The sequence below is a fragment of the Gallinula chloropus genome (genome assembly GCF_964237585.1).
Source record: "Gallinula chloropus genome assembly, chromosome: 19".
Classification (NCBI taxonomy): domain Eukaryota; kingdom Metazoa; phylum Chordata; class Aves; order Gruiformes; family Rallidae; genus Gallinula; species Gallinula chloropus.
The window spans coordinates 4208557-4221593 of NC_140104.1; the positions used below are offsets into that span (position 1 = coordinate 4208557).

Consider the following 13037-nt stretch of genomic DNA (forward strand, 5'->3'; position numbering starts at 1 on the left):
CTTTCAGGAATGTACTATCTTTTGAAGCTCGTTAGATATGTGATTTAAGGAGTCAAGTTCACCTTTGAACTGAACATGAGCTTTAAATATTATAATAACAGTATAAAGAACATACTTCACAATTATTTTAACTCCTCAGAATTATGGAGTATCGAAATTTTTAAAGATACCTGATGATCCTTTCAGGAGTACTTTAAATGATATCTTACCTAAATTACTGTGTTAATTGAAATAACTTTTCTTAACTCATGGTGAAGCTAAATACTTCCATAGAAGCTGTTTACCAGTTTCTAATAAATAGGAAGTCAACTGACTTCCATAGGCCAATGAAACTCTGGAAGTCTTCAAGTGTATCCTCCTTCCTGTCATTTAAGCAAATAGTGTTCAGTTCCTAACTTTGTATTATCTTTTTGTACTTCATTTTAGGCCTGGGAAAACCATCTGAGAAGAAACAGATCCATTGTTGTAGATTTATTTCATGGGCAGCTGAAGTCACAAGTAAAATGTAAAACTTGTGGACATATAAGTGTTAGGTTTGACCCTTTTAATTTTTTATCCTTGCCTTTGCCAATGGATAGCTACATGCACCTAGAAATTACAGGTGAGTCGTAGTGTTTAACCCCATATAAACTCCTCATTGCTAAAATAAAACTGTCTTATGTAGAACAGCTCTAAAACATCCAAATATGGTTTGTTAGTGGTTACTCTTAAAAATAGTATAACCATTTTAATACAGAACAAGAATTTTCATTGGAATACAGTTAAAGTAAAGCAAAGCCTTGGAAAATGGAGCACAGATGGCCTGGTTTTGGTCTTGACTAAAGGGCTTACTACAGAAGCATAGAAGATTGAAATTCTTTTGAGCATTTTCTCTCTCTTCAGTGAATATTTTGTGTTGTGGAAATTGTTCTAAATCCGCCCAGAGTGAAAAAGGAGGACTGTACAAAGAAAAATTATAAGTCATGAACTATACTATGGATACCATGTATTGCTGGCAAAGAAGCAAAAGGAAAGATGGTAAAAAGGCAAAACAAATTTTGAAACTATTTTCTACTGCCTTTGCAGCAAGGGGTTTCCTGATGTTTAGCTGCAGACCTTGAAAACAGGCTGATAAGAAAAGAAAAAAAAATCTTAAAGTGGGAGAAAAATATTTTCTAGTAATGAAGTAGCTCTAATGTATTATTAAAACTCTCCTGCTTTGCTGACCTGAGTGTTTCTTTTCCTCTTTAAAGTAATTAAATTAGATGGTACTACTCCTGTTCGATATGGCCTCAGATTGAACATGGATGAAAAATACACAGGTTTGAAAAAACAGTTAAGTGAACTGTGTGGGCTAAAACCAGAACAGATTCTGCTTGCAGAAGTGCATAGCTCCAATATAAAGGTAAGAAGGGGGGAAAAAATCCATCCTAGCTGCAAAACATCTTTGGTATTGTTGTTTATTTGTGTGCATTGGCATACTGCTTCACTGTTTGTGACATTAAGCTTTGCTTACAAGAACTGTGAAATAATTTTAACTAAAAGTGTGACTACAAAGTCAGCTTAATTTCTATCTCTGTATGAGCTTTAATTTTGTTCTCAAACCATAGTTTGTCTTGCTTTAAATAGACTTAAATTGAACCAAAGTAAACCACTTGTAAACAAAGTTGAGTGGTTATAGAAACTTGCAGAAGTTTAGTTGAGATGATTACTAATGATATTTTTAGAATAAAAAGCATAAAATCATCTTGATATAATAAATGTCAAGTTAGAGTGCTGTGAGTTTAAACACTGTCAAGATACTGGAGACGTAAGTAATGATTGGCTGAGTGCTGTGCTCTGTGTGTGTATACATACATAGTTGTTTTTTTTCTTCTGTCATTGAATAGGATTAAAACTTGTTGAAGCTAGGTGCTTAGTCTAGTTAGAGAACCAGTAATGACTCCTTCTGGTCCTGCTTCAGAGATGTGCAAAGGGGTGTGCTTGTTGGCTTCCTTTTTCCTTCTGGAAAGGTGTAAGAAAGCAGATGGGAGGGGAGGGGAGGGATGAGCTGATAAATACACTGTTTTCAAAAGAAGAAACATGTTTCAAATGTGTTCAGAGTCACAGATAGAAATATGTACATGCCTGATGAACTTTTCCTTTTTTCCTGAAGAACTTCCCTCAAGACAACCAGAAAGTCCGGTTATCAGTGAGTGGGTTTCTGTGTGCATTTGAAATACCAATTCCAGGATCCCCTACGTCAGCATCAAGCCCTGTGCAGACAGGTAAAAGAAAACATACCTATTTTCTTGTTTAAAACACATAGTACTTAGGGTACTGGAGAAATTCAGGAGAAAACCTTACAACTTAGCAAGAAAGAGACAATGAAGATTAATGAAAAGGCCAATAAGTTAGAGTCCTTATCCACACAGAAGCTATGAGGAGTCTGTGTATGTGCTGGTGGTCTGTGGTCCTTTCTAGCATCATGCCTAGCTTAGTAGTCTGAAAATCACTATAGTTATTTTAATTAAAGACACAAGAAACAAGCAAAATATTTTATTGCTTGTGTATTTGCTCGAAGGGCAGGACATGTGAAATATTGAAAGGATGGTGTTCAGTTTTGGCTTTATTGTTTGAAGTTTCACACACAGGTTGTAAACACCTCAGTTGTTCTTGACTCTTGCATGCTCTCATTTTACAGAGTTGTAAGCAAATAAAAGGTTAGGTCTTGGTCTTAAGAAGAGCAGAAGGGATTTCACTGAACAGAATGGAAAGGCTAAAAATCTTCTGATCAGTTCTGGTTACTGTAGATAACTGAGAGTGTAATTGTCTGTCTACAGATGTCTCAACTGGGCCATCAGCTAATGGAACACCCAACATAATGATGAATGGGGACCTTCCTAAACCAACCCTAATTCCAAACGGAATGCCAAATACTGTGGTGCCATGTGGAACAGAGCGTAATCTTGCCAACTGGGCTCTCAACGGTCACGTGCCCTCGCTTCCCGATAGTCCCTGCACAGGGTATATAATCGCTGTCCACAGAAAAATGGTTAGTAGACCTTGCATTTGGTACAGATTGTTCACATAATGTGCTTTGGGAGTCAGCAAGGATATTTTTAATGTCTAGATGATAAATTAATCTTTATTTCTTAAGAAGAGGGAGCATGAATACATTTCCCACTTATGTGAGTGCCAAGTTCTGCAGAAACACAACTCTTGTAAATTTAAATCGTAATGTCTAATGTCAGTGTATTTTTCTTTCCTTGGTACTGGCATGCTTCCCAGTTTTTAATGCTGAGATGCATACTTGAGTGTTCGCTAACTCTCTGATTAAACATTCCAGACTCTTTGAGCAGAAAAAATTCTAATTAGAGGAGCTACTAGAATTGCAATTCTTTCCCATTATGAGGAAAAGCCTCATTTCTTATATGGAAACAGAGTGAAGATGTATGGTGCATTCCTGGGTCGTTCTGTTAGCATTTACTACTCTTTGTAAAAGCATCTGCAGTTAAGTTGAACTCTAAAATGTCAGAGCTGGATGACTGAACACCTCAAATAGTGACACATTCTGTGTGTTCTGCATCCAGACTGAGTCTGTTAATGTTTGGAGGCTGGTGAACGTGGAACAGGAGGCTGCATAACTTCCCTTTTTACTGGGTGATTGTACAAGGCTGCTTTGCTTTGTTCTCTCAAATAGTGGCCACTAACCACTGTCACCACTGTCACCTTGATTCACATTTTCCAGAATCTCATAGGTGATGGGTAGATTGCTTCTGAACCATTACAAGCTGCCACTTATACTGCTTAAAAACCAGTAAAGCTTGGTGGTGGAAGCTATTCCAGGAATCCACAAATGTGAAAAATCTTACCGATGGAAAGGGTTAGCTGTATCAAACCTACACAAGGCAGTAGCAGTTAGGTGTACCTCAGTGTCATGAAGTCAGTGTGTTAAACCTTTCTAAATGGGATGGAAGGTCAGTGTGTTTGCTTGGAATAAGTTGTGTATGAGGCTGTAGTGCCTCCTTTAGGCATAAAGCTTTTCTTTCTCCAGTGAACAGGAGCTGGCCCAGTGCAGAGGTTGTTTTGGGACAGGTATTAGCATTATCAGGTGCATGTCTGCATTACAGTATTATTCTGTGGTGGGAAAAGAAAGAAATACATGTCATAGGAAATATGAAGTATTGTACATGGTTACAATTCTGATTTATATTGATGTGGTCTAATGCCTAAATAGCCTTGCCATGCTATCATAAAGTACAAATAGTTTTCAGGGAGTTCCAAGTTTTGATTAAATTTCCATATTAGAAAAAACGTGCTGAAATAGAGTACTTTTAATAGAATTAATAGTTCATATTAATTGCCAAAGCCTGAAATAACTAACAAGGTCAGCATCCTAGGAGTTACGGTAACGTGAGCTAATGCACCTGAGTTACACCAGAGTCATTCTTTTATTTCACATCTGCAGATGCGGACAGAGTTGTATTTTCTTTCATCTCAGAAGAATCGTCCTAGTCTCTTTGGAATGCCACTAATCGTTCCTTGTACAGTTCACACACGGAAAAAAGACCTCTATGATGCGGTGTGGATTCAGGTTTCCAGGCTTGCCAGCCCTCTCCCCCCTCAGGAAGCCAGTAATCACGCGCAGGACTGGTGAGTTGGGCATCTCAGTCTTGAATTACTTAGAACAGAGGCAAGGTCTCCCTTGCAAGATGTAAATTCATTCTCATCTCTATGAGTTTTGATTACTTCTAATACCTCTGTTGAATGAACATATACTTTTATTGTGTAATGTAAGATTTAAGTGTCAGCAGCTTTAGGAACAATTGTGTGAGCTTCTATGCCAGATGCTTTGTGTCCGCAGATTCCTGCAGTGGGTTATGTTCACAAGAAGTCATTTTGGAGTACTACAGTTTAATAATGTCAATAATGAAAAATAATTTTTAATCCTTTTTGATACAGTGAAGTGTGGTATATCTTCTAGCTGCACTTAAAGGTTGGCTTTACACCAATTGGTTGGTTCGTTCTCATCCAGTGATTGATATTTCATTATATCTGACAAATTTAGGTGATGTAAAGGCCAGTCTTGTTTTAATAGCTTGATCTAAATTGGAATCTTGAAGGGGGGTGGGTTGTTTTTTTGAAAGTAAACACAGCAAACACAGTGACAGAAGGTAACTGACAGTCTGAACAAGTGCTTATGTTTCATGTTGCATTCTCTTCCATTTCAGTGATGATAGCATGGGATATCAGTATCCATTCACCCTGAGGGTGGTTCAGAAGGATGGAAATTCTTGTGCTTGGTGTCCATGGTACAGGTAATTTGTCCTTTTCAGATTTAAGGAAAGGAGTCACTCCAGCAGACACGTACAGTTGTGGGGTTTTGATACATATCAGACTTCAGAGGTGATACCAAGCAATAAGAATCTGGAATCTAATTTAACCAAACCCCTCACATAGCAGACTTTCACTTTAAAATAGCTTCTGTGACTGAAAGCTTTTCTGACGCAGACAATTAGGAGACAGATGTGACAATATCAAAAACTTCTTAACCCCTTACAGTGTCCTGTGTACATGTGTGCCTGTATGCAGACACGTGCACATATTTTGATGATTTGTGGGGGCATTGTAAAAAAGGAACTTCTAGATGTAAATCATTTACTCTGGCTAGTTCCTCTGCCATTTGAAGAGTAAGAACTAAAATGAACAATGAGGCATTCACCCTGGAAGCATGCTTGGAATTTTCCCTAAACAAAGATGTGCTAAGGAAAATACAAAGGCTTGATGGAAGATATTTGGACAGGTCTCTTACAGGTAGATAAACAAAGTACATCAGCTATCATGTTGTAAAATACTTGTGGAGACAGAGCATTGTAGTCTTTTGGTGTTGTGGGTAGGTTTGGTCAGCAATATACACTGGTTTCAGTTCACCCAGCTACTCAGTTTCTTGTCTGTGTTGAATTTTTGTGGTAAAATAGCAAACTGACTCTCATTGTTTTATAAAAACACTTCTCCTTTATACTGCAGGCGAGGCCTGAAACTTTGGGGTTGCACATATTACACAGTAAAGAGCAGAACTGGAGTGAGAAATGGTGTAAGACTCAGATATTGGACAGTTTACTTACCAACTCCTCCTTTTTGATCTAGGTTTTGCCGTGGCTGCAAAATCGAGTGCACTGAAGACAGAGCTTGTGTAGGGAACGCTTACATCGCTGTGGACTGGGACCCAACAGCACTCCATCTGCGCTACCAGACCTCGCAAGAACGGGTAAAGTTTCAGTGCAAACCTTTTGTTGCTTCTTCATAGCTCTGAAGCACAATCCATTTCAGCAAGGGTTTTTTTTTTTCCAATTGGTGCTTCTTTTGTCCATTTAATGTTAAATTTTTAAAGCCAGTAACCATTGGACAGTGTATGTTCTTGATAAATTATTGTCTTCATGTTAGACCTCTTAAGTGATCATACTGTGGAAGAGAAGCTTTTAAGAAACCACAGCAGTGTATGTTCTGTCTGTTGGAGCAGCTTTTTATCTAGCCTCCAAAAATATTAGGAAATATCTTACTTTGATACGTATTTGTAAGCACTCCACTATAAACAGTTACGTGTGCAAGTAAATCTCTTTCCTCCTTGAGTCAACATATGTACAGGTAAGCCTGCAGCCAAGTTAATGTTGAGTAGCTGTTCAGACTTGTAGGTTGAATCTCTAAAATTTTGCTTTATGGCAGACATTGTGAGTAGAACCCAAGAATAAGGACAGCACATTGCTTGCATGACTGCCTCTTCATAATTGAAACAATTTCTGCTAAAATTTAGTGCACCTAGTTTTTTTTATTTAATCCTAAGTATCTGTATGGTATTATTTGTATGATACTGTGAATGGAACCCTCCTTGGAGCAGTTTGTCTATGTTTCCAAGTCAGATATAGTTTTATCTCCCTTTAGATTGTAGAAGAACATGAAAGTGTTGAACAAAGCCGACGAGCTCAAGCAGAGCCCATCAATCTGGATAGCTGTCTTCGAGCCTTCACCAGTGAGGAAGAACTGGGGGAGGATGAGATGTACTACTGTTCCAAATGCAAGACTCATTGTTTGGCTACAAAAAAACTGGATCTTTGGAGACTTCCCCCTATTTTGGTATGATCTTGTGTAATTTTCCTCTACAGCAACAAAACCAAAGTACGTTGATCTCAAATTTGAATTGCTGGGTATGTCTCCTTGTTCTGAATAAGATGATTTGGTTTTGCTTACAGTCTCAGGAGGGGCATGAACTTGGTTTGTTTCATGCATTTCTGTAAAGCAGGCAAATAAAGCAAACCTCAATTCCTTTTTTGAATCTTTTTAGCTGCTACATTGCAGGAAATGGTGGCATTTTGCCTTGTGTCATCTGTTCTGACATAGAATTCACGCGTAGGCAATTGTTCCAGTAACAGGATCTTTTATCTGGTTGTGTAACACCTGCATTTGTTGCTTTTCAAATTTGGTAGGTTATTCAAAACAGAAAGTGCTGATGGCTCAGTTGAAGCCACCTTTCCCATCACTTTCCCATGAAAATATTAGATCCATATTTTACCAGCTTGATCCCAGAGTTGTCATGCTACTGTGTTGTTCCTGGCTTTTTATTAGCACATATAAAATGTGTACGTTGAAACAGTGGAAATACTTTGATGTAATTGTCCTCCTTTAATGTTCTCTGACATATTTCTCTTCAGATCATTCATCTGAAAAGATTTCAGTTTGTAAATGGCCGCTGGATAAAATCTCAGAAAATAGTGAAATTTCCCAGAGAAAACTTTGACCCAAGCGCCTTCCTGGTACAGAGGGATCCCAGCCACCTCCAGAGAAAGCAGCTAACGCTCCAGGTCGACAGCCTTCCTGAACCACGGGCTCTCCAAGGGGAGCCTAGAAAAACAGATCTGCAGATCAGTTCCACGTCAGGAGAAGGAGATACACTGAACAGAAGTCCATCCTCCCTTAACACTACTGTCTTGAATAATGTCAAAGGTAAGTGATAATTAGGGGAAATACTGATCAATAGAGTGGGGAAAAAGTACATTAGGAGCAAAATTGTAATGTTTCTTTGGCCAAAGCACTACATTTATTTTGAAACCCTCATTTCTGATGTTGTTTGCCCTAGAAAGCTTAGTGAAGCTTTACTATTTAAAAAAATGGTAACTCCTTGACAGCAGATACTGGCACTGTCTGCTTGTGTACGTGGGATGGATTAAGGCTGAGGGATGTGAAGGGGAAGTTTTTCACAGAGAGAGTGGTGAGGTGCTGGAACAGGCTGTCCAGAGAGGTGGTGGATGCCCCGTCCCTGAAAGTGTTCAAGGTCAGGGTGGATGGGGCCCTGGGCAATCTTGTGTAGATCCAGACCTGGAGGTTGGTGGCCCCACCTGTGGCAAGGGAGTTGGAGCTCTATGATCCTTGGGGTCCCTACCAACCCATGCCATTCTGTGATTCTGTGATGTGCTCCTGCATGAGGAGTTTCAGTTTGTAGGTGCATGTATGTGTCTGCACAAAGATAGGTTTAGGTTTATATGCCACTCTTTAGTTGCAGTGAAATATAGTGGGTTTGAATGTTTGGTTCTTCAAAACAGTGCTTTAGAGAAAAACAACCTGTGTTTGCTTATCTTAGTCCCTGTTTTCTGTTTTAGCATCTCCATCTTTGGGGAGGAAAAGTGGAACCAGCTGTCCCTCAAGTAAAAACAGTAGCCCAAATAGTAGCCCAAGGACTTTAGGAAGAGGTAAAGGGCGCCTGCGGCTACCACAGCTGGGTAAAAACAAACTGTCAAGTAGCAAAGAAAACCTGGATGCGTGTAAAGAGAACGGTACTGACCAGGAGCAGAGGTTTCCTTCTGATCAAGGCGATGCTCTTACTCGAGGGCAGATTTTGGGTGGTAGCCAGAGCGAACTCTATACTGCTCAGGACAGTGAGATGACTCTATCCAACGGATACATCTGTGAGCAGAACGCCTACAGTAATGGCAGCATCAACGGTCAAATTGATAACCACAGCGAGGACGATACTACAGATGACCAAAGAGAAGAAGTGTGTGTGAACCCTATTTACAACCTATATGCAATTTCGGTAAGTTGACTCTTTGTGCAAATAAACTCTATGTGGAATAAGTGGATTTATTCTGTTGTTTTCATGACAAAAAGTAGGGATCTATTGAGAAGGAGAACAAAGCAGAGCCAGTCAGCAAAATTAATTTCCCATCCAAGTAAGTATGGCTGAAAAGTGCATCTCTGCATCGTGTTTTTTCTGCTGGAGTGTGTGAGCTTAGCCAGCTCCAGAGGTAGAGGCTGTTGTGAACTGTCATCTCCTGCTTGAAGATCTTGAATTTGTGAATCAGTTACTCTGTGAATTCCAAGTTCTGATGTTTCATCCAGAATTTTTCTTCTCTGTTTTCTTCAGTGCCATTCAGGAATTATGGGAGGGGGTCATTATGTCACGTATGCCAAAAACCCGAACAACAAGTGGTACTGCTACAATGACAGTAGCTGTAAGGTAAAGAAGTCCTTTTTCTTAGCAAATAATTTTTGTCTTGTTTACCTAGAGCCCATGGAATTTATAGCTTGTGAGAACTGTTCTTTGAAATCGGGAGCATCTCAGAAGTTGCACTTGATAAATATTAAAATTGGTAACTGAAATTATACCAGAGATGGGTTTTTTTCAATGTAACATCTGTTCATCAGCTGCTGCCACGTTAAGGAAAGATGGTTATTTTGTACAAAGATGGAAAAATGACTAAAAATGGAAGTCCCAAGAATGTTTTTCCCCGATGCTAGCAGTTTTGTGTTCAATTACTGAGTCATGAGGTTCTGACATTTCTTAGTATTTGCATTTATCACTATAAAATGTGTCACAGAATCACAGGGGTTGGAAGGGACCTCCAGAGATCGAGTCCAACCCCCTGCCAAAGCAGGGTCCCTAGGACAGGTTGCACAGGTCGGCATCCAGATGGAGCTGGAATATCTCCAGAGATGGAGACTCCACCACCCCCCTGGGCAGCCTGTCCCAGGGCTCCCTCACCCTCACTGGGAAGAAGTTCTTCCCCAGATTGGTGCGGAACTTCCCATGCTCCAACTTGAGGTCATCGCCCCTCGTCCTGTCCCCACAGACCCTCCGCTGGACTTTCTCCAGGAGATCCCCTGTCTTTTTTATACCAGGGAGCCCAGAACTGTGCACAATACTCCAGGTGGGGCCTGATCAGGGCAGAGTAGAGGGGGTGTATCACACTTCCCAAATAAATAATGGAGCCTGATAGCTACAGTAAGGGCAACAGAAAATGGGATTCTTTTCTTGTAAGCAACCAGTAAAAAAATACCATTTCTAGGGCAGTTGGGTGTGTTTGAAGTTCAGTGACAGTGAAACCATTGTCCCAGTGCGTGTTTCAGACCCTTCTTTTCACTCCTGCAGGAACTGCATCCCGATGAGATCGACACCGACTCTGCCTACATTCTTTTCTATGAGCAGCAGGGGGTAGACTATGCACAATTCCTGCCAAAGATAGATGGCAAAAAGATGGCAGACACGAGCAGCATGGATGAAGACTTCGAGTCGGATTATAAGAAGTACTGTGTTCTGCAGTGAGCAGATGATCTCCATGGTTTGAGAGTGTGAGGGATAACGTCCTGAAACTTAGATTTGGCTAAAACGTTACTGGAACAGATAACCTAAGTGTAGTTATTGTACCCTGTGATCTGAAAGCACAAAAAGGAAACCCTAATTAATTAGCAGTTAATATAAAGATAGTATTGTTTTGTTCTGTTATCTCACTACATGCTCTAAACATTTCTGATGTTAGACATCAGGCTGAGACTGCCATTGGCCTTTAAAATAAAATGGTTTGACAAAAGCCGACTAGGACCAAATAAGAGCTAAATTAAATAGTCCAAATAAGAGCTAAACAGCGTAGTGTAGAGTTTACCAACTGTTCTAACAAACCCCTAAGGCTCTCTTTTGGTTTAAGGTAACGGGGAAAATAAATTGTAGTGTTGTCTTCGGACAACATGATATTGCTACCTCCTTTTTCCTGCAGTTGTATTGCATTATATTGGCAAAACAGGGAAAGCAAGAGAATGAAAAGTGCACAAATTTCAAGAATTACCATTGAGAGTAGAAGTTTCCAGTTTTGCCACCACTGATGTGTGTCAGTTGCTTTCTCTCTGTATGTTGGGAGCACAACCAAATCATAATTTTGAGAAGAGATTTAATTTCTACGCTCGAATGGTTTATTATAACTGTGTTTTCTCCACGTGTTGGCTGTGCAGATCAACATGTTTCAGGAATGGCTTTTCTGCCTGAAGAGTGCTATCTCAAACGTTTGAGGTGCCTCGAGAAGGAACTTCAGGTTGGAGAGAGTAGTTGTGGTTATACGCATGGTGTCTTAAAACGTGCACATTGCACAAAATGTTCCCAGCTCTTGGAAGGAAAGATGCTTGAGCTTATGTTTCATGACTGGTGTTGCTTTTAAATTTGCACTTTTTAAAAAAAAACAAAAAATAGTATAATTCAAAAACATGGTTTGTTTTTGTTGTTGTAAGGGCTCTGGAGTGAATGGCTGTGAATTATCCACTGTGTATTTCAAACAAATAAGAAGCTGTGGCTGTCAGGTAGCTATCGTAGCATTCATGGATGGTTTGGGTTTTTTATCTGTTTCATAATTTAATGGAGTTTCTTCTTCTTTTTTTTTTTTTTTTCCAAAATTTGGTTGCCTTTTCAAATTTCTGCAGCAGGTTATGTGTATACTTGCAATCAACCCAGAGTTGCTTTCTGTGCCCTTGCAACATGCTCCTTGAACACAGTGGGCTTATTGCATGAAAGAAACATAACCCAGGCTGAGCAGAGAAAGGAAGAAAGATGGTTATTTTTTGAGTTGGCATTTCTTTAAACATTTTCAGTGTTAAATTGTTTGCATATCTGAATGAAGATAAAAGTTTCACTCTTTTGGCCTTTTGTTTTTCACCCAAGTCTAAGGAGCTTACTGATGTCATCGGTTGTCATCTTCCAAATCCTCTAGATTCTGTATCTTCGCTGACAGAACTGATGCTTACATTGATTGATCTCTGAAGTAATGTTTGGATTCACTTTAATGTGATTTACAAGAATGCCAAACGTAGCAGTAAGTTTATAATTTCCAGAAAGATCCATTTTAGCCACCAAATAAATTCTGTCGGCTGGCCTTGCTGCCCCTGCTCCGGTACAAGCCTCCCTGCCGCTGCCGGAGGCTGTGCCTCTCTGTGGACAGCACATCACCTCCTAAACAAGTACTGTGTTGCTCCCTATCCTCTCTGGTCTTTTATCTTTAAACATTGAGGCTGAAGAAAAGCAAATTGTGAATTTCTAGGTTGGAAGCTTTTTCAGTACCCCCTTGTCTGCTCCTCCCTACACAAACTCCATGGAAAGTGAAAGGTTTTCAACTGATTTACTTTGAAATGTTTTATTTAAGCAGGTAGCACAATCTACTAATGTTATTTGATCTTCTGTGTTTGTTACATTGGTTGTAATTAATTTTTTTAAATTAAATTAATTCATGAATTAGTAGTAAATTTATTAAGTTAACTATTAACTACATTCACTTTGTAAATTATTGTATAAAATCTATTGACAATGCACTGACTTTAGAAAGATGTTAATGTACATAAATACCTTGTAAATAAAATAGTGTTGATGTACTGGAATATGAGCTGTATTAAAAAAGGTATCGGTAATTGTATATGGAGTGAACCTGTTTATCTGTAACTATATTATTCAAACAAATTAAATACTGTGGATGCAGATGAAGTGTCACTTCTTGTCAGATAATTTTTAATAGCTCTTATTCCTGCTTTGAAGTTCCTGTAGCGATTTCATTAAGCTTAAATGGATTTGTCAACCTGAAAGATGGGAACGTGTAAGTAAGTGTCCAGTGATTCCCTGCAGTTTGTCCAACAGAGGACTTGGGTCTAAGCACCAGGATACTGCAGCTCTTCCAAGGTTTCTGGGTTTATTTTTCATTTTTCTTTTAAGAACATTCTGTTCTGGGGTTGGGGTTTTTTTAGACTTTAGTCCATTTAATCCTATTTAAAATGTG

The 13037-nt window shown here is 39.2% G+C and overlaps 1 protein-coding gene across 1 annotated transcript in view; it reads left to right on the forward strand.

Annotated features, from left to right (window-relative positions):
- USP32 (ubiquitin specific peptidase 32) overlaps window positions 1-10905 on the forward strand; it is a gene marked incomplete at its 5' end in the record, with an annotated part of 74414 nt that extends 63509 nt beyond the window's left edge. The window contains 12 exons of the mRNA XM_084273333.1: window positions 427-601; window positions 1233-1384; window positions 2135-2246; window positions 2802-3013; window positions 4430-4614; window positions 5193-5279; window positions 6109-6229; window positions 6901-7092; window positions 7668-7959; window positions 8613-9046; window positions 9377-9469; window positions 10382-10905. Of these exons, the coding sequence (XP_084129459.1) occupies window positions 427-601; window positions 1233-1384; window positions 2135-2246; window positions 2802-3013; window positions 4430-4614; window positions 5193-5279; window positions 6109-6229; window positions 6901-7092; window positions 7668-7959; window positions 8613-9046; window positions 9377-9469; window positions 10382-10555 (2229 nt within the window). The 3' untranslated portion in view covers window positions 10556-10905. The remainder of the gene's footprint in view (window positions 1-426; window positions 602-1232; window positions 1385-2134; window positions 2247-2801; window positions 3014-4429; window positions 4615-5192; window positions 5280-6108; window positions 6230-6900; window positions 7093-7667; window positions 7960-8612; window positions 9047-9376; window positions 9470-10381) is intronic.
- Window positions 10906-13037: the final 2132 nt, after the last annotated feature.